Here is a 22,348-nt window from a genome sequence, read left to right as displayed (position 1 = left end):
GAAAGACAGCTTTACAGCATTTTCTGCCACTGAATGTAAATGAAATAAGGGTAGTATAAGTTAAAGGGATATCTGAAATTAGAAAAAAGGTATGTTTAAGAAACAGCACCACACTTGTCCACAGTATGTGTGGCATAGTGTAGATAAACCAGATGAAGACCATGGTTAGGAATGGTACAACATAATCTCTCCTATGAAAATAAATTATGAAATCTCACAGCTTTAGAGTACTATCTTGGACCCTTTCTTTTTAACTGTGCAAAATATAAACCAGTTAATCGTTAAACGGGGTGATTCTGACTTGTATATATGAACACTCTAAACAGAAGAAAAAATATACAGAAACTCACAGAAAGCTCAGTTGCAGTAGTTGACAATATACTCCATGTGGGGACGTTATGAGACACTTCACTTGATTGTACTGTTGATACACACATTATATCCTTTACATATCACATCTACATGCGGCCTTATTACGCTACAAGAAACAATGTATTGTCATGTCTCATCACATTTTATTTCTACACCTAAAAGACAATCTTGGTCTTATACATTTTTGGTCTTGAAAAGGTTAATAGACTTTCCCATGGTGGAATCATTAGGGAGGCTTTCTAGATTTCAAATCTTGGAACTCGCTTTCCTCAAGGTCTACATCTACCAAGTGAAATCATATATCACTACTAATTTCATCTGCATTTTCTACTTTTCTTCAGTTTTACAAAAATATGTACATATTTGATTTTTAATACAAATATATGTTTATGTATGTATAGGGGTCTAAGGGGTAAGGCTTCTCCTTGTGGAGAGTGACACACCAGCTTTGGCTTGTCAAGGTAAGGAGGCTTATTCACCGTGCAATGCTCCTCTGGGAAATTTTATATGCAAATTGCCTCTTCAGAGAGAAAGAAGACTTGAAATCTATATAGTGCCATCTGTTGGAAGTAGCGATTCTACAAGTCACAACCAACCCTTTAATGAGTCTTGCAATACGACTTAGGATAAAAACCAAATTGAGATTCTGATTTGGCTTTTATGCTGTCGTATTGCAAGATATAGAAAATGTTCAGCACAGCCTAAAAGAGGAGGTGCATAGATATAGGTTCCCAAACCTTAATACGTGGAATAGTTACAACTAGCATACTCCAATGTGATGCAAAAAGGGGGGTGTTTAATATACATACAGTAGTCACAAACGTTTCGGTCTGCAATGGACCTTCATCAGTGTGCTACAGAAATAAATAATATAAATGTGCATAAACATATACATAAAACAAAAAATAAATAACAAAAGTATATACATCAGAGAAAAGGGTCATGAATGATGCTAAGAAAACAACCGTGTAGTTCTACCAACACCCCCTGTGTCTCATGTAAATCACACATCAGTATTACCTCTTTACGTCACACTATTTCTTCCACTTTAGATGCGAATCAAATATTTCCTACCCGTGTTCTACTATATACCATTCATGCTATATTTAGGTATGCAATCCTTTTATACCAACTTGCCAGACCATCCATGTACGCACCCATCCCCGTGCATTTTGCCTCCCACAGTCACCGTGGTCTTCAGAGATGTCTCTTTATACACACATTTGTATGAACCAGCTTGTGCTCGTATACTCTTTTTGCTTATATACTCTTTTATACATCTTGAGCTTAGATGTGTTGTTGGTAGTACTATACGGTTGTTTTCTTAGCATCATTCATGACCCTTTTCTTTGATGTATATACTTTTGTTATTTATTTTTTGTTTTATGTATATGTTTATGCAAATTTATATTATTTATTTCTGTAGCACACTGATGAAGGTCCATTGCAGACCGAAACGTTTGTGACTACTGTATGTATATTAAACACCCCCCTTTTTGCATCACATTGGAGTATGCTAGTTGTAACTATTCCAAGTCGTACTGCAAGACTCGTTAAAGGGTTGATTGTGACTTGTAGGATCGCTACTTCCAACAGAGTTCAAGTCCTCTTTCTCTCTGAAGAGGCAATTTGCATATGTATGTATATTCATTTTAATTATTTTTTTTATTTTTATTTTTATTGTACCATTTACTTTTCTCAATCACATGTTTGGCTTTGAATTTGTTCACCTGGGTAGTTAGGGCTGATATTTATTCACCAGAATAAGCTTTGACAAAGAACATTGATGTATGTTTGAAATGCGTCGCTTTCTATTCATTTGCCTAGGATGTCATTTTTAACATTTTTATGGAATAAACAAAATATCTTTTTTACCAGGAGCTGTGTTTGCTATAATATACGTAATGAAACAGGCACTGACAAGGGCAGCATCTCATCATTCATTTAGCAAGCTATCTATTATTTTACAAGAAGTGTAGGCACAATTGTGAGCAAAGTTCAGGTTATATTCCATATACTTGAGTAGTGCACCCAAGAATCAATTTCCCTGGTGGGCCCTTGGAACCCCAGTCTGACACTGGCCACCAGGGCCGGACTGGGACTAAAATTCAGCCCTGGCATTTGAAGTTACACAGGCCCACTTGTCACATGGTGACTGTATAATATCTTTGTACACTTGTAGGTTACAAGAAGTGAGGGGAGTGTAACACGACTATATAACATATAATTACAGCTGTATCCAACATTACAGCTCAGTCCTATTTATGGCTTTTAGTTGCAGTACCAAGAAAAGCTGCTACTTTACCTACATAACTGGATCTCGTAGATAATGAAGGGATGAGACGACCAAAGGCTATGGAACCTCATTCTGATGCTCCATAAACTTTGCCTACAGACACTTTTGGTTCCGCTGTGCAGCTTGAGACCCGATGACTCTGAAAAGCGGTGACATCAGTAAATATTTCGGGTCTTGCGCTGAGCTCGGCAAGTGTGAAGAGCGGTATTGTTTCTACCGTCAACGCTCTTCAGAGTCGCTGGATCTTGCCAGGTCTGGGCTAGTAGTGGGGGTGTCTGATAGACACCTCTCCATTACTTACACCAGGGATTGATAGCAGCTGACATTACGCAGCTGACATCAACCCTAAAAATCATTACACATACCAGAATTAAATGCTTTGGCGGCTGGGAAAAGCAGTAGAGTTAGCGCTATTCCCAGGTGTCGGGTGCCAACTACAACTGTCATCATCCTTGCCTCATCTCCCTGTGAAGCATTTCTGCTGTATTTACATGCACTGATCTCAGGCCGCTAAACAAGTGTGATCGACAATACTGAAGTCGTTCACTTGTTTCCTGGCCTCTTTACACCAACTGAGAAAGAATGATGGGGACAGAACAATCACAATTAGATCAATCTGTCTCCATACAGAATCATGTTATCAGCAGCACATCTACAGTTTACACTGGCGATGTGCTGCTGAGAACAAAGATTTCTGTTCCCACATAAACAATCCAATCACTCGATGAATAGGCAGCATTTTGCTTGTTTAGTATAATACACCCCATAGTCCTCCATATATTATAATGTGCACCTCAGTCCTCCATATAGTATAATACACTCCTCAGTTCTTCATATAGTATAATACACTCCTCAGTCCTCCATATAGTATAATACACTCCTCAGTTCTCCATATTGTATAATACACTCCTCAGTCCTCCATATAGTATAATACACTCCTCAGTCCTTCATATAGTATAATACACTCCTCAGTCCTCCATATAGTATAATACACTCCTCAGTCCTCCATATAGTATAATACACTCCTCAGTCCTCCATATAGTATAATACACTCCTCAGTCCTCCATATAGTATAATAAACTCCTCAGTCTTCCATATAGTATAATACACTCCTCAGTCTTCCATATAGTATAATACACTCCTCATAGTCCTCCATATATTAAAATACACTGCTCAGTCCTCCATATAGTATAATACACTCTTCAGTCCTCCATATAGTATAATGTACTGCTACAGTCCTCCAAATAGTATAATACACTCCTCAGTCCTTCATATAGTATAATACACTCCTCAGTCCTCCATATAGTATAATACACTCCTCAGTCCTCCATATAGTATAATACACTCCTCAGTCCTTCATATAGTATAATACACTCCTCAGTCCTCCATATAGTATAATACACTCCTCAGTCCTCCATATAGTATAATACACTCCTCAGTCCTCCATATAGTATAATGCACTCCTCAGTCCTCCATATAGTATAATACACTCCTCAGTCTTCCATATAGTATAATACACTCCTCAGTCTTCCATATAGTATAATACACTCCTCATAGTCCTCCATATATTAAAATACACTGCTCAGTCCTCCATATAGTATAATACACTCTTCAGTCCTCCATATAGTATAATGTACTGCTACAGTCCTCCAAATAGTATAATACACTCCTCATAGTGCTCCATATAGTATAATGCACCGCCATTGTCATCCATGTAGTACAATTCACTTCCCATAGTATAATGCACCCAATAGTTCTTCATATAGTATAATGTATTCCCCATAGTCCTCGATACAGTATAATGCAGCCCACATATAGTATAATGATGCCACTCCAGAGTATAATGCAGCCACCCCACAGAATATATTGTAGCCCCCTGAGTATAATGTAACCCCTCAGAGAATACAATGCAGTCTCCTCATATAGTATAATGCAGCCCCTGCATATATATAGTAGCCCCCTCATAGAGCATAATGCAGCCCCATAGAATATAATGTAGCCCCTCCATAGAATACAATGCAGCCCTCCTCATAGAGTATAATGCAGCTCCCCATAGAATATAATGTAGCCCTCTCATAGAGTATGATGCAATCACCCCTCAAAGAATGTAATACAGCCCAACATAGAATATAATGTAGCCCCCCAGAGAATGTAATACAGCCCCCCATAGAATATAATACAGCCCCCCATAGAATATAATACAGTACACCATAGAATGTAATACAGCCCCCCCATAGAATGTAATACAGCCCCCCCATAGAATGTAATACAGCACATCCCCCATAGAATGTAATACAGCCCATCCCCCATAGAATGTAATACAGCACAGCCCCCATAGAATGTAATACAGCACAGCCCCCATAGAATCTAATGCAGCCAGCCCCCATAGAATGTAATAAAGCCCCCCAATAGAATGTAATGCAGCACAGCCTCCATAGAATGTAATGCAGACAGCCCCCATAGAATTTAATGCAGCCAGCTCCCATAGAATGTAATGCAGCCAGCCCCCATAGAATGTAATACAGCACAGCCCCCATAGAATGTAATACAGCACAGCCCCATAGAATGCAATACAGCCAGCCCCCATAGAATGTAATAAACCCCCCATAGAATGTAATACAGCAATGTAATGCAGCCAGCCCCCATAGAATGTAATGCAGCCAGCCCCCATAGAATGTAATACAGCCAGCCCCCATAGAATGTAATACAGCACAGACCCCATAGAATGTAATGCAGCACAGCCCCCATAGAATGTAATAAAGCCCCCCCATAGAATGTAAAAAAGCCATCCCCATAGAATGTAATACAGCACAGCCCCCCAATTGCCCCACAATCCAGTTATCACTCACTGATATATTTAAAAAAAAACACTCTCCTCACCTCTCCTCTTGCCCCGCGCTGCTCCTGGTTCCAGTCTCAGCAGCTGCAGTCTGCCAGGCCTCACAGCAGGTGCGCAATGATATGATGTCATCACACACCCGCAGTGTCAGTGTGAGGCAGAGCGGGGAATGATGGGAGAGGGAGCGACAGCTCTCTCCTCTATCATTGCATTCAACTATACCGGCATCATAGATGCCTGTACAGTTGAATGCGGGGCAGGTGATCAGGGGGGTAAGTCGGCACTGGTGGGTGGAGTCGGCCCTGGCCCCCATAGAATCTAATGCAGCCAGCCCCCATAGAATGTAATAAAGCCCCCCAATAGAATGTAATGCAGCACAGCCTCCATAGAATGTAATGCAGACAGCCCCCATAGAATTTAATGCAGCCAGCTCCCATAGAATGTAATGCAGCCAGCCCCCATAGAATGTAATACAGCACAGCCCCCATAGAATGTAATACAGCCCAGCCCCATAGAATGCAATACAGCCAGCCCCCATAGAATGTAATAAACCCCCCATAGAATGTAATACAGCAATGTAATGCAGCCAGCCCCATAGAATGTAATGCAGCCAGCCCCCATAGAATGTAATACAGCCAGCCCCCATAGAATGTAATACAGCACAGACCCCATAGAATGCAATGCAGCACAGCCCCCATAGAATGTAATAAAGCCCCCCCATAGAATGTAAAAAAGCCATCCCCATAGAATGTAATACAGCACAGCCCCCCAATTGCCCCACAATCCAGTTATCACTCACTGATATATTTAAAAAAAAACACTCTCCTCACCTCTCCTCTTGCCCCGCGCTGCTCCTGGTTCCAGTCTCAGCAGCTGCAGTCTGCCAGGCCTCACAGCAGGTGCGCAATGATATGATGTCATCACACACCCGCAGTGTCAGTGTGAGGCAGAGCGGGGAATGATGGGAGAGGGAGCGACAGCTCTCTCCTCTATCATTGCATTCAACTATACCGGCATCATAGATGCCTGTACAGTTGAATGCGGGGCAGGTGATCAGGGGGGTAAGTCGGCACTGGTGGGTGGAGTCGGCCCTGGCGCCGCTGATAGCGGCAGCGGCCCACCCCTGGCACCAACCCCTCTGGCATTTGCCAGAAGTACCCGATGGCCAGTCCGACCCTGCTGGCCACAGATACAGCTTAGATACATGCTACCCCTACAAACTGTTTACACAATCACATGTTTAGTTCAAGTGTACCAAGTTAAGGCGAATACCTATTGGTTGCATGTGGCAATCTCTTATCACTACTCTATTGATTATTCCTGGTAACAATTTTATTTCATAATATAATTTTTGTTCTAATAATATGTGTCCTGTTCTGTTTGCTTTGCTTTCTTTTAGCATCCAAAAAAAGATAGAAACACTTCTTTCTAAATCACATGAGATTGTTAGCTTACTGAATCCCCCATGTTGAATCAATAAGATCCGAACTAATATAGTAACACAAAAAATAAAAAAATGAGGTCACGAGTAGGGTTGAGCGAAATGGATCGTTCATTTTCAAAAGTCGCCGACTTTTGGCAAAGTCGGGTTTCGTGAAACCCGACCCGACTCCAGTGTGGGATCGGCCACGTGGTTGGCGATCTTGGCGCCAAAGTTGCGTTTTGTATGACGCCTTCCCCGCCATTTTTTCAGTCAATTAAGGAGTGTGGGCAGCGTGATGACATAGGTTCCGGTCTGGTTTCTGCGGCATCATAGAGCCATATTACCGTTTGGGCTGCAGTGATTTCCGCAGTCAAACACAACATATGCTTTGCACGGAGGAGAGAGAGAGAGAGAGAGAGAGAGAGAGAGAGAACACTAATCCACATTGACTTGCATTGGGTTTCGTGTTCCGGTCCAGAACCCGACTTTACAGTAGAATCGGCCGATTTCACGCGATCCGACTTTCGAGAAGGTCGGGTTTCACAAAACTCAACTCGATTCTAAAAAAGCAAAAGTCGCTCAACCCTAGTCACGAGTAGAGATGAGCGAATCTGATCGGGTCAGGGCTTATTCGGCAAGTGATAATGCTTACCAAAGAAGCTGCAGAGGGAACTTGGCTTCCTGGATCGCTCTGGCTGATCAGCTGTTCGGCTCCAGAGCTGCATGTGTTGCGGCTGTGTGACAGTCATGACACATGCCTGGAGAACCCAACAAATGCTAGGGTCTAATCACATAAAGTAGGGAGGGGTAGCATGCAACCACACTAGTATAAAATATATGTACCATTTACATAAGCTTAGATCATAAAGTGCAATTCAACATGTCATGAGCATAGTGCGAAATTGCCATAGTAGATTTATAGTACACAGAGCATTTTAGACATATATAGATTATATACAGAGCATTTTAGACAGTTATATCAAAATGAAATCCCATGGCTTCCCCATATTCCTATGTTAAACCTCATGGCAGGAACCTCCTGCCAAGTAACAGGTAGAGTGAGGTTGCAGTCCGGTCATGGTCACTGTTTCTGCCAGTCTACTAGATCTCATTACATTTCCCTTTCCTCTCATCTTCCGTTTCATAATGCAGAGACTGCTTGTTTAAATCAGTCCTATGTCATTGTGAATGCAGAACTTTATTATCTAGCAAGTTATCATAAAAAGTATTTTAATGTGCATTTCTCAATCTTTATCTAGCTTTCTATTTCTGCCTCAACAGAGAGGATTTAAATTGTTGCAATATTTCAAGTGTGTAATATGTGGCCCAAAAATGCACATCCTAAGAGGTCTCTGAGAGGATCAATAGAGGTACTCTGTCATGAAACCCAAATTATATTGAAGATAGAATCCCAGTAAAAAATGCAATAATCATGGGTTATATACTACCACTTTCATTGAAATTCACAAAATACAGTTCCACGGGAGACATTTCCTACTAAACGTGTACTAAAATAAAAAGAGATGTAATGTCATGCCATAAATTGTTATTTCTTAAGAAGCACATTGGTTTTCATCTAGTGTAGTATTGCATTGACTTAAAGTAAAATATCACAACACAACTTTTTTCAAAAAGTATATCAATCTATAAATGGTTGAAATGTAGATACAGGTGCTTCTCACAAAATTAGAATATCATCAAAAAGTTAATTTATTTCAGTTCTTCAATACAAAAAGTGAAACTCATATATTTTATAGAGTTATTACAAATACAGTGATCTATTTCAAGTTTTTATTTCTGCTAATGTTGATGGTTATGGCTTATAGCCAATGAAAACCCAAAAGTCATTATCTCAGTAAATTAGAATAATTAACAGAAAACACCTGCAAAGGCTTCCTAAGCATTTAAAAAGGTCGCTAAGTTTGTTTCACAGAGTGCTGTATCCAAGGATAGTAATGGAAAGTTGAGTGGAAGAAAAAAGTGGTAGAAAAAGGTGAACAAGCAACCAGGATAACCACAGCCTTGAAAGGATTGATAAGAAAAGGCAATTCAAAAATTTGGGGAGATTCATATGGAGTGGTCTGCTGCTGGAGTCACTGCTTCAAGAGCCACCACACACAGACGTATCCAGAACATGGGCTACAAGTGTTGCATTCCTTGTGTCAAGCCACTCATAACCAACAGACAACACTAGAAGCGTCTTACGTGGACCAAGGAAAAAAAGACATGGACTGTTTATCAGTGGTGCAATGTGTTGTTTTCAGATGAAAGTAAATTTTGCATTTCATTTGGAAATCAAGGTCCCAGAGTCTGGAGGAAGAGTGGAGAGGCATACAATACAAGCTTTTTGAGGTCTAGTGTGAAGTTTCCACAATCAATCATGGTTTGGGGGGCTGTGTCATCTGCTGGTGTAGGTCCACTGTGTTTTATCAAGACCAAAGTCAGCGCTGGCATCTCAGGAAATTTTAGAGCACTTCATGCTCCATTCTGCAGACAAGCTTTTTGGAGATGGAAATTTCATTCACCAGCAGGACTTGGCACCTGTCCACACTGCCAAAAGTGCCAATACCTGGTTTAAAAACAACAGAATCACTCTGCTTAAATGACCAGAAAACTCCCCTGATTTTAGACCCATAGAGAATCTATGGGGTATTGTCAAGAGGAAGATGAAAGTCACCAGACCCAACAATGCAAACAAGCTGAAGATTGCTATCAAAGCAACATGGGCTTCCATAACACCTCAGCTCAGCAGTGCAACAGGCTTATCGCCTCCATGCCACACTGCATTTATGCAAAAGGAGCCCCGACCAAGTATTGAGTGCATTTACTGAACATACAGTACATTTCAGTATGTTAGGGGTCGAGTTCCTGCCTCTGCACAGGGGGAATCTCGAGCCATCTCTGCTGTGGTCTCCCATTCTTCTCCAGCCACAGTGGAGCCTGTTCAGCGGAGACATCGGTCCCAGCGTCTGGCTCAGCCTGATACTGTGGGATGGCTTCTGCTGCCTTCCCAAGCTGAGCCATTGTAGCTAGTACTGGTCAGCGGTGAGCAGACATCTCTGGGACTAAGTGCTGCTTTTTCCCTTCTGAGCATGCCCAAGGTAAGGCCTCTCATTGGAGGTCAGGGGTCACATGCTCAGATACTGCTGCAGCTCTCTTTGGTCCTCTAGGAAGGTCCTGAAGTTGCTCAGGTATTGTAGCAGCGTCCATTGGTCCTCTAGGAAGGTCCTGAAGCTGCTGCAGCTATAAAATGTTATCACGGCTGCATGGTCATGCGCTAGTATCACTTCATGTTATGAGCTTGCTATTTGTGGTTGTGCCTGTATGTGGATAGGGTTTGGCTGAAATAAGCCCCTAGAATACTGGCAACAACGGTGAGGAGTTTGTATGAATGTTTTCAGGGCTGGCTCATAGCCACTAGAATTCCAGTTCCACCGGAGAGGAGTGTTTGTGTGCTTCTCTGTGTGCGTGGCCACTGACTGCCATCAGCTCAGCAGTTTGCTGTGTTCCTCTGTGACGCTAACAGGGCACAGTGTGTTCTTTGCAGTGCGACTCAGTGAAGTAACTGAGTTCACTTACACCAACATATAGTGCCACCATCTTCTAGCAGCAGGTTCTCTCCTGCACAGTGGACCCCGGGCTGCGAACGCACCAATTATAACATCTATATTAACTCATAAACTAAAGAAAAAAGCGTACGCTAAAGAAAAGGGAGACCACCCCAATATATATATATATAAACCAATAAACTTTATTATAAAGTGCACACAGACCTACAAAATTTTATAAAAACATTTAAAAGCAGAATTACACAATATACTCTGTGAGATGTAAATAGCCCCTCCCCCCTTACCCAAAATGTCAGGTAATAAATATTGGCTGTGGAGTGAACATAAATTCCAGACAAGGAGGTAACGTGCCCGTACCACGAGTGCAACCAATACAAATGGCACCTATACAATAAAGGGTGTCACACTAGCTGGATAAAGAAAAATCTATTTCTGCATATGTATGTAAAGTACATCTACAAAGCATTCAAGCAAGTTGGTCCAGCTACCGCGAGTAAACATTGAACATGACCAAAACACAACCAGATAGTTGGAAAAAAAAAGACAATGTGGAAATACATTACTCTGTGCGGCCGAAAGTTGCAGATGGTCACGTGGTCCCGAAAGTCATGGCTGGAACATGCAATAGATGACACAGGTAAGGTCGGGGGGGCAAGAAGCCCAACGCGTGTCGCCACACAAAGGTGGCTTCGTCAGGAGCAGAGTAGGTACGTCTGAAGAGCACTAAGAACATCTACATATACATAAATCTAATTACAAACCTAAGTCAGCTGCGGATGCATCAGCTGTGCAGGAACGGAGACAACCGGAAGTAGCAGGCGCCAAGCGCGTCATGAAAGTGAAGTGCACATCATGAAGATGTAGTGCGCAGATGCCAAATGCTGGAACGGTCGGCACCTCCGCGCTCACGTTAAGAAGGCTGGTGCAATGAGAAATAAGCGACTGCGCAGAAACAGTCAATTAGAAGATCATGGAACTGACAAAAGGACTTGTCAGAACGCGCAGACGCAAAATAGGACACAGTGCGCAAATGCCAAACCTAGAGAAAATCAGTGCTTATGCGCTAAAGGAGGACCACATAATATAGAGGTCAAACATAGAGAGGATGATTGTCCTGTATATAGACACCCCAAGGAAAGCACTCAAAGATGTATAAATGTACATGATAGAAATCCAACAAATAATAATAATAATAATAATAATAATAATAATTATGTGTGTGGGGGGGTTGGGTTATTATTATTATTATTATTATTATTATTTTGCCTGTTCTCTTTTTTCCATCTGGATCTATAAATATATATAGAGCCCCAGTTTCATGTCTATTGATATCTGCCCACCGCTTATACGGTGTTTTTTTCACTGACACTTCTATATTATATTAGTGTACATCTATAGTGCCTGGTACATTTTTTGATGTTGGATTTCTATCATGTACATTTATACATCTTTGAGTGCTTTCCTTGGGGTGTCTATATACAGGACAATCATCCTCTCTATGTTTGACCTCTATATTATGTGGTCCTCCTTTAGCGCATAAGCACTGATTTTCTCTAGGTTTGGCATTTGCGCACTGTGTCCTATTTTGCGTCTGCGCGTTCTGACAAGTCCTTTTGTCAGTTCCATGATCTTCTAATTGACTGTTTCTGCGCAGTCGCTTATTTCTCATTGCACCAGCCTTCTTAACGTGAGCGCGGAGGTGCCGACCGTTCCAGCATTTGGCATCTGCGCACTACATCTTCATGATGTGCACTTCACTTTCATGACGCGCTTGGCGCCTGCTACTTCCGGTTGTCTCCGTTCCTGCACAGCTGATGCGTCCGCAGCTGACTTAGGTTTGTAATTAGATTTATGTATATGTAGATGTTCTTAGTGCTCTTCAGACGTACCTACTCTGCTCCTGACGAAGCCACCTTTGTGTGGCGACACGCGTTGGGCTTCTTGCCCCCCCGACCTTACCTGTGTCATCTATTGCATGTTCCAGCCATGACTTTCGGGACCACGTGACCATCTGCAACTTTCGGCCGCACAGAGTAATGTATTTCCACATTGTCTTTTTTTTTCCAACTATCTGGTTGTGTTTTGGTCATGTTCAATGTTTACTCGCGGTAGCTGGACCAACTTGCTTGAATGCTTTGTAGATGTACTTTACATACATATGCAGAAATAGATTTTTCTTTATCCAGCTAGTGTGACACCCTTTATTGTATAGGTGCCATTTGTATTGGTTGCACTCGTGGTACGGGCACGTTACCTCCTTGTCTGGAATTTATGTTCACTCCACAGCCAATATTTATTACCTGACATTTTGGGTAAGGGGGGAGGGGCTATTTACATCTCACAGAGTATATTGTGTAATTCTGCTTTTAAATGTTTTTATAAAATTTTGTAGGTCTGTGTGCACTTTATAATAAAGTTTATTGGTTTATATATATATATTGGGGTGGTCTCCCTTTTCTTTAGCGTACGCTTTTTTCTTTAGTTTATTTATTACTGTGCTTTTGTACGCTTTGGGATTGATCCCCTTACATGGGACTGTTAGTCCATTAGATGGTGCCCTCCATTTGTTGTTTATTCCTGGATCTATATTAACTCAGTGCATTCCGCCAGTCCATACACAGTAAGCCAACATTTTGGATTTTAAAATCATTTTTCAAGCTGGTGTTATAAAGTATTCTAAGCTATTGACTTTTAGGTTTTCATTAGCTGTAAGCCATAAACATCATTATTTACAGAAATAAACACTTGAATTAGATCACTCTGTTTGTAATGACTATTTATAATATGAGTTTCACTTTTTGCATTGAAGAACTGAAATAAATTAACTTTTTGATGATATTCTAATTTTGTGAGAAGCACCTGTATATCTAGTGTGAGGCAGTGACCCCCGTTACAGCTAGGGGGCGCTGTATGTGCTCTGCAAAATGTGCATGGAAGCGTAGTGAGGCCATGAGGGCGTACTACAGACACAGGTGTGGCTGTAATTAGAATAGTGAAGCAGTGACTGATTAAAAAGCCCTGAAGTAGTGGGGAGGTGTGTCAGTGTGTTCTTGGAAGCAGACAGGGCAGTTGTCTGCAGAGCTCTCTCTGTGTGGAGTAACACAAAGGATAAAGGAACCAGAGAGACTGACACCCTGCGTCTTGGGCTGTCTTATGAGTACCCGGCTGCGCTCCAGAGGATAAAGAGTGCAGTTTGCTGAGTGAGTACAGAGACTTGTTACCGGCGTGCGGTCACCCAGGGAAACTGGACAGAGGGAAGTTCGGCCTGTGTATTGACTGCATCATATAGCCATGCATTATTAATGGACTGTATGAAGAAGTTGTATACTATATTGACTGTGTGAAGTAACACAATAAAAGAACATTTTGTTTGAACTGGCTTGGGTCACTGCCATTTCACTGTGTATGGTCCTACCGCTGCATCACATATGGTGGAAAGAATGAGAGGCCAGTGAACTAAGGCATATCCCCAGAGAGTGCTGCAGATTGTTGTGCGAGTCTGCTGGAAAAATGGAGGAACTTTTGGAGCAGGTTGTGCTCAGTCAGCAAAGGTTTCAACAAGAGACATTGCAGTTTCAACATTCACAGCAAAAGATTTTGCAGCAGGAGACACTGCAGAGGGAGCTAGCAGAGCTTTAACGATGTAAAGTGGAGACCCCTAATGTGAGGGGTGAACAGCAGAGTCCTGAAGAGACCCCAAAGGTAAGTGGCGATCATTGGGTGTACCAGTGGTCCTTTGTAGAGACTCGGCCTGCCAGGTCTCAAGAAAATGACTTATTGCAATTGGTGGAGGAGTGGCTACAGCCTGGGTTCTGTTCTCCATATGAGATGATAGAGAGAATCGTGGCTGATCGGATGGTGAGGGCTCTACCGGCCGCCATGCAGCGTTGGGTCGGGCTGAGGGATCTAGGCCACCTGGAACTGCTGATAGAATTGGTTGAGCGGTATAAATCCACTCAGGACGTTGCACCAGAGCCTGGATATGGGGCTAGTAACTGTTCGGTGACATCTAAGCCCATGGACTGTGTGAACACTGTTCAGGAGTCTGTGTGCCCAACCAGTCTCTGTCACCACTATGGGCACAGCCAGCAGTGAACCAGAATTGTGCCAGGTATTGGTGAATGGGAGCTGAACAGAGGCTCTCCTGGACCCAGAGAGTAAAGTGACTCTGGTCCATAGGTCCCTTGTTGCTGGGGACAACACCAACGGACAGAAAGTGGAGGTGATGGGTATCCATGGGGAAATCTGGGAGTACCCAACCGCGGAGGTCAATGTTTCTACACCTTGTGGGGACATTAGACATGTGGTGGGAGTGGTGAAGACTAGTGTTCAGCATTCCGATACTGCAAGTATCGGGTATCGGCCGATACTTGCTGTATCGGAATTCCGATACCGAGATCCGATATTTTTGTGATATCGGGTATCGGTATCGAAACAACATTAATGTAAAAATGTGTAAAAGAGAGAATTAAAATAAAAAATATTGCTATACTCACCTCTCCGACGCAGCCTGCACCTTACCGAGGGAAGCGGCAGCGTTCTTTGTTTAAAATTCGCGCTTTTCTTTCCTTTACGTGAGTCCCGGCTTGTGATTGGTTGCGTGCCGCCCATGTGACCGGGACGCAACCAATCACAGCAAGCCGTGACGTAATTTCAGGTCCTTCAGGATTTTAAAATTACGTTCCGGCGTTGTGATTGGTTGCGTCGCAGTCACATGGGCGACGCAACCAATCACAGCAAGCCGTGACGTAATTTCAGGTCCTTAAGGATTTTAAAATTACGTCCCGGCTTTGTGATTGGTTGCGTCGCAGTCACATGGGAGACGCAACCAATCACAAGCCGTGACGTCACGGGAGGCTGGACACGCGCGCATTTTAAAATGGGCGCGTGTCCAGCCTCCCGTGACGTCCCGGCTTGTGATTGGTTGATCGCGGCGCAACCAATCACAAGCCGGGAGGCTGGACACGCGCCCATTTTAAAAAGCGCGCGTGTCCAGCCTCCCGTGACGTCACGGCTTGTGATTGGTTAATGGCGGCCATGTTGCCGGGACGCGGACCAATCACAGCAAGCCGTGACGTAATTTCGTCACGGCTTGCTGTGATTGGTCCGCGTCCCGGCAACATGGCCGCCCTGACCAATCACAAGCCGGGACTTCACGTAACCAAGTAAAAGCGCGAATTTTAAACAAACAACGCTGCCGGTTCCCTCGCTGAGGTCCAGGCTGCGTCGGACAGGTGAGTATAGCGATATTTTTTATTTTAATTCTTTCTTTTACACATTTATATGGATCCCAGGGCCTGAAGGAGAGTTTCCTCTCCTTCAGACCCTGGGAACCATCAGGAATACCGTCCGATACTTGAGTCCCATTGACTTGTATTGGTATCGGGTATCGGTATCGGATTGGATCCGATACTTTGCCGGTATCGGCCGATACTTTCCGATACCGATACTTTCAAGTATCGGACGGTATCGCTCAACACTAGTGAAGACCCTTCCCTATGGGACTGTGTTGGGAAGAGATTTGCCCCTGTTTTGGTCCCTGTGGGAAACCAGGGTAAACCCTCTTGTGGAAAAAGTTATACCGGGTGCAGAACCTAAAGATATTGAAATACCTGCCATAGGGGTCACCAACCTAGGGACAGAGTGTAATCCCGATAGGCCCCCCTAGAGGTAGTGGCAGGAGAAACTAAAGATGTTGTTTCGGGCGTAGAACCCGAAGATCCTAAGATGTATGCCACAGGGGTCGCCAATTTAGGATTAGTGTGTAATCCTGATATGCTCCCTCTAGAGGTTGTGGCAGTAGAGGTCACGGGGACCCCATTGAACCCTAAGCTGGAGGTGTTCCCTGTAAGGTTGGGACAGCTCTGATCCAGGGTCCCTTTCAGAGACGCAGATATAAAAGACGCAGGTATGAGAAGAGCCAAGAGTGTATGGTCGCAGAGGCGACTGGGGACGTGTGCACGAGGAACCCTCTGGTATTGGTCAAGGATAGGGCCGAGGGTCAGGGTAAATTAGATAGAGCGCTCGCTAGACAGCAGTGTCGGGATGCTCCGGTTCAGGTGTGGCATAGTACAGATATATGCTCAGAGTTGCCAGCACAGTCCGCGGCGTTTCAGCGTGATATAGTCTCTGATGCACCGGTAAGGGTACAGAGGAAACAGTACCAGGGGCCGAAAGCAGATACTTAGGTGACAGGATGACCCGTGGGGTTAGTGAACCTAAAGTAAACAAAGTAAAGACCACCCAAAACTGGCCCAAATCTGCAGTTAATCAGAAAAGAGGGTTTGGCTTCTGCAATGGAGATTGGGGTGGGTGGTCCCGTAATGAAATATGGAGGAGAAACGCAAAGGGGAGGGATGCGTGCATTGATCGATGGTTCCGGTCCCTACTTTGGTTTCTTAATGTAGTGAGCGGAGATGTCAGGGGGAGCATACCGATGCCCTATCTTTCGCCCTTACGGGGTAACAAATGTTCAACCCCACAGGTATGAACAGGGGGGAGGATATGTGAGCCTGTTACAGCTAGGGGGCACTGTATGTGCTCTGCAGAATGTGCATGGAAGCATAGTGAGGCCATGAGGGCGTACTACAGACACAGGTGTGGCTGTAATTAGAATAGTGAAGCAGTGTCTGATTAAAAAGCCCTGTAGTAGTGGGGGAGCTGTGTCAGTGTGTTCTTGGAAGCAGACAGGGCAGTTGTCTGCAGAGCTCTCTCTGTGTGGAGTAACGCAGAGGCTAAAGGAACCAGAGAGACTGACACCCTTCATCTTGGGCTGTCTTACATGTACCTGGCTGCACTCCAGAGGATAAAGAGTGCAGTTTGCTGAGTGAGTACAGAGACTTGTTACCGGCGTGCGGTCACCCAGGGAAACTGGACAGAGGGAAGTTCGGCCTGTGTATTGACTTCGTCATATAGCCATGCATTATTAATGGACTGTATGAAGAAGCCATATAATATATTGACTGTGTGAAGTAACACAATAAAAGAACATTTTGTTTGAACTTGCTTGGGTCACTGCCATTTCACTGTGTATGGTCCTACCGCTGCATCACACTAGTCATAAATGATTAGTGCTTACAAGAGATGGGTAAATTTATTAGATTCAAATTGAATTCTACTTGAATTTTACAAAAATGTTCATTATGGAGTATTTTGATTTTCTTTGTAATTCCCTCTGCTTGAAATCAGCAAAATGGGATTCAGTTGTATATGACATCTTGCTGAACAGTAGAGAGCCGGTAAAATTTTAAAAATGAAAAAAGCATGGCTTTGGACCGCCATGTGCATTTCAACCCAAGGACAAAAGCAAAAGACCTTGTGAAGATGATGGCGGAAGCTGGTAAGATATTGTGTCAATATCCACAGTGAAACGAGTACTGTATCAACATGGGCTGAGAGGCCACTCTGCCAGGAAGAAGCCATTACTCCAAAAGAAACATAAAAAAGCCAGATTAATGTTTGCAAATGCACACGGGAACACAGACCTTAATTTTTGGATACATGTCCTGTTATTTGATGAAACTAAAATTGAACTTTTTGGGCATAATGACAATCGTTATGTTTGGAGGATAAAGGGAGAAGCTTGGAAGCCTAACAACACCATCCCAACTGTGAAACACAGGGGTGGCAGCATCATGTTGTGGGATTGTTTTGCTGCAGGAGGGACTTCACAAAATAGATAGCATCATGAGAAAAGAAGATTATGTGGCAATACTGAAGCAACATCTCAGGACATAAGCCAGGAAGTTAAAGCTTGGGGGAAATGGGTCTTCCAAATGGACAATGACCCGAAGCATACTGCCAAAATGGTAACAAAGTGGCTTAAGGATAATACAGTCAATTTTTAGAGTGGCCATAACAAAGCCCTGATCTCAATCCTATTGAAAATTTATGGACAAAACTGAAAAGGCAAGTGCGAGCAAGGCAACCTACAAACCTGGATCAGTTACACCAGTTTTGTCAGGAGGAATGGGCCCAAATTCTGACCAACTATTGTGAGGCTTGTGAAAGGATATCCCAATCATTTGACCCAAGTCATTCAGTTTAATGGCAATGGTACCAAATACTAAAGAAATGTATGTCTACTACTTTTGCCTATGCAGTAAGTAGTAAAAATGCCTTCAAACATTCTCTCTTTCTCATTATTCTGGTTTTTAGCAAATACTATTAATTACGGTTATTCTAATTGACCTAAAATGGGATAGGTTTATTCTGATTTCATGTCAGATATTGAGAAAAACATGCATATGTGTCTTCTTATATAGTGTATGTAAACTTTTGGTTACAACTGAACCTGTTTGGCCACCTTAACTGCTTGCTGCCTGCTGTCCAGTCCTTGATTGTGATACAACTCTGACCCAGTGTTCTGGCCACGAGCAGGCACTGGAGTTCACTGCACATGCTTTGGGGTCTCCTCACAGCTAGAAGCACTAGCCTAGAATGAACATTAGGCTGTAGATGCAACGGAGGAAAAGAACTGCCAGAGAGGTGAGCGGAGGGTGAGTATGTAAGTAATTTTTCATCTTACATTTATTATCCTCCAGGCATAATAAGGAACACTAAATTAGCGGACAATGACTGCTCAGCCAATTGAACTTCTTGGTAAGATCCAAGCGAACAGTTGAATTCAAATTTTGTCTGATCGACTCATCTCTAGTGTTAAGATGCTGGACAGAATTTAACGATCTACAATGAAATCAGTAATATTTGTAAATGGCAATAATGGACCTATAATTGCACGTAATTTCTTAATGATTTTCAGAAATGTACTTACTCCAGAGTAGAAAGGTTCACCAGACACACAAATAACATCCTGTTCTTGAATCATCAATATGTCTTTGGCTAAGTGGAGTCGAACTTTGAAAGGCTCTTGACTACCATCTTGCAGCAAACAACTTCCTGTCTTTGCCTTAAAAAAAGAAACACATTTATTTTTATTCTAGCTGCCTCAACAAAGACTATTTTGCAGATAATAATAATGCATGTATTCTTAGAAATTAAAAAAGAGCATATGAAATGCTGCATGAACAAAAGGAAAAAAAAATTGCAGATGTGTCCTTCCCCACATTTTTTTTGGCTAAACATCTAAAAACAATATTTTCACAATAATCTCTTGTGATATGTCTATGCTATATGTGTATGTGTGGACACTGAATTGCAGCCTTTCAAAAGTTTTCCTAGAATATTTCAATATTTTTCATATGTAGTGAAAAATTTTAATCCCTAACCAAGTTCAAGAAAACGTAAGGCTGGACACATCTTTATGACCAGGAGAATCATTTTTATAGAACATTTACATACTTTGCAAAGCTTTGTAAAATTGCATTCATAGATACTCAGTAAGAGAGGAGAAGGAACTCCCTTAGCAAAGATGAAAAAGAGGCCCTTCAATATAGTATTGTGGTTTTCGACCCAAGGTAGAAATGTATGGTATTTCTTCATCCTTCACACTCTTTTTTGACCTTTAGGTCAATTCTCTTACCATCATTTGTTAACAATAAATTACATTAGAGTTGGAGATCTTGAACAAGGTTTTACCGTTTAAAAGAAAATGAGAACATCTACTCTCTGCATGCTCTCCATTGCAGCTACCTATAAACACATTTCCGTTGCCAAATTTTCACCAGGCACAGATTTATAGTAGCTAGACACTTAATGGCATAATACCAAATAAAACTGACTTCTTTTATATAGGTAGAAGAATTTAATATAATTTCTGCAATATTATAGATTGCTAGTAATGCAAACAATAGCATACATATATAGAGTTCATGTTATAACATGCAGGTATGAAAATAATAATTGCTGATACAGGCATTTTTTTATTTATGCTATCTATTCCCTGTTGTCTCTAATGGGATCTATATCCACAATAGAAAGTGTGTATATGTGTATAAGGTTCAAAGCACATGGTCATTTCTGCCGTTACTTCATTCTGTTTTGACAGGGGAATAAACACAAGATGGATATTCTCATAAAGCTAATTTATCTCTCTGAACATAGTGCCTGTGCAATGAAAATCTAACAGAGACAGATGTCAGTGTAGTATGGAAGAAAGCTTGACAATGGTCTATTTTCTCTCCATCAAATATTTGTTTTTTTCTGGTACCAGTGTGCAAGCGGTTATTCCATTGAGAGCTATGTACTTCTTTCCGGCTCCTTGTCAAGAAAAAATATCAAAACAGAATCTTCTTTGCTGTATTGTAAAATATTTTTTACAACCTAATGCTAACTGTTCTTATATTTATATCAAGAAATCTGTCATTACATTGTCTTGTCCCGTCTCTGCTGTCAAATAGTACTTGGTATCAAAACATGTAAATAGCACATTGTCTCCAGGGTGGGAACACAGTGCCAAATAAGTAGGTCACAAAATGCCAATACAGTTATATGAAAAAAGTTTGGGCACCCCTATTAATCTTAAGCTTAATGTTTTCTAAAAAAATGTTTTTTTGCAACAGCTGTTTCAGTTTCATATATCTAATAACTGTTGGACACAGTAATGTTTCTGCCTTGAAATGAGGTTTATTGTACTAACAGAAAATGTGCAATCTGCATTCAAACAAAATTTGACAGGTGCATAAGTATGGGCACCCTTATCATTTTCTTGTTTTAAATACTCCTACCTACTTTTTACTGACTTACTAAAGCCCTTTTTTTGGTTTTGTAACCTCATTGAGCTTTGAACTTCATAGCCAGGTGTATGTAATCATGAGAAAAGCTACTTAAAGTGGCCACTTGCAAGTTGTTCTCCTGTTTGAATCTCCTCTGAAGAGTGGCATCATGGGCTCCTCAAAACAACTGTCAAATGATCTGAAAACAAAGATTATTCAACATAGTTGTTCAGGGGAAGGATACAAAAAGCTGTCTAAGAGATTTAACCTGTCAATTTCCACTGTGAGGAACATAGTAAGGAAATGGAAGAACACAGGTACAGTTCTTGTTAAGGCCAGAAGTGGCAGGCCAAGAAAAACATCAGAAAGGCAGAGAAGAAGAATGGTGAGATCAGTCAAGGACAATCCTCAGACCACCTCCAGAGAGCTGCAGCATCAAATTGCTGCAGATGGTGTCACTGTGCATCGGTCAACTATGCAACACACTTTGCAGAAGGAGAAGCTGTATGGGAGAGTGATGCGAAAGAAGCCGTTTCTGCAAGCACACCACAAACAGAGTCGGCTGAGGTATGCAAAAATACATTTGGAGAAGCCAATTTCTTTTTGGAAGAAGGTCCTGTGGACTGATGAAACCAAGATTGAGTTGTTTGGTCATACAAAAAGGCGTTATGCATGGCGGCAAAAAAACACAGCATTCCAAGAAAAACACTTGCTACCCACAGTAAAATTTGGTGGAGGTTCCATCATGCTTTGGGGCTGTGTGGCCAATGCCGGCACCGGGAATCTTGTTAAAGTTGAAGGACGCATGGATTCCTCTCAGTATCAGCAGATTCTTGACAATAATGTTCATGAATCAGTGACAAAGTTGAAGTTACGCAGGGGATGGATCTTTCAGCAAGACAATGATCCAAAACACCGCTCCAAATCTACTCAGGCATTCATGCAGAGGAACAATTACACTGTTCTGGAATGGCCATCCCAGTCCCCAGACCTGAATATCATTGAACATCTGTGGGATCATTTGAAGAGGGCTGTCCATGCTCGACGACCATCAAACTTAACTGAACTGGAATTGTTTTGTAAAGAGGAATGGTCAAAAATACCTTCTTCCAGGATCCAGGAACTCATTAAAAGCTACAGGAAACGACTAGAGGCTGTTATTTTTGCAAAAGGAGGATCTACTAAATATTAATGTCACTTTTCTGGTGAGGTGCCCATACTTATGCACCTGTCAAA

The 22,348-nt window shown here is 42.2% G+C and overlaps 1 protein-coding gene across 4 annotated transcripts in view; it reads right to left on the bottom strand.

Moving 5' to 3' along the window:
• Positions 1 to 22,348, bottom strand: part of SNTG1 (syntrophin gamma 1) — a 1,080,379-nt gene that overhangs the window by 416,459 nt on the left and 641,572 nt on the right. For all 4 annotated transcript variants that reach the window (XM_077270476.1, XM_077270477.1, XM_077270479.1 and 1 more), the window contains one exon: positions 19,273 to 19,407. In XM_077270476.1, the coding sequence (XP_077126591.1) occupies positions 19,273 to 19,407 (135 nt within the window). The remainder of the gene's footprint in view (positions 1 to 19,272; positions 19,408 to 22,348) is intronic.

The sequence above is a fragment of the Ranitomeya variabilis genome, chromosome 6, assembly GCF_051348905.1.
Source record: "Ranitomeya variabilis isolate aRanVar5 chromosome 6, aRanVar5.hap1, whole genome shotgun sequence".
NCBI lineage: Eukaryota > Metazoa > Chordata > Amphibia > Anura > Dendrobatidae > Ranitomeya > Ranitomeya variabilis.
Note: the sequence above shows the minus strand (reverse complement) of the source record. Positions and strands in the feature narration are given on the sequence as shown.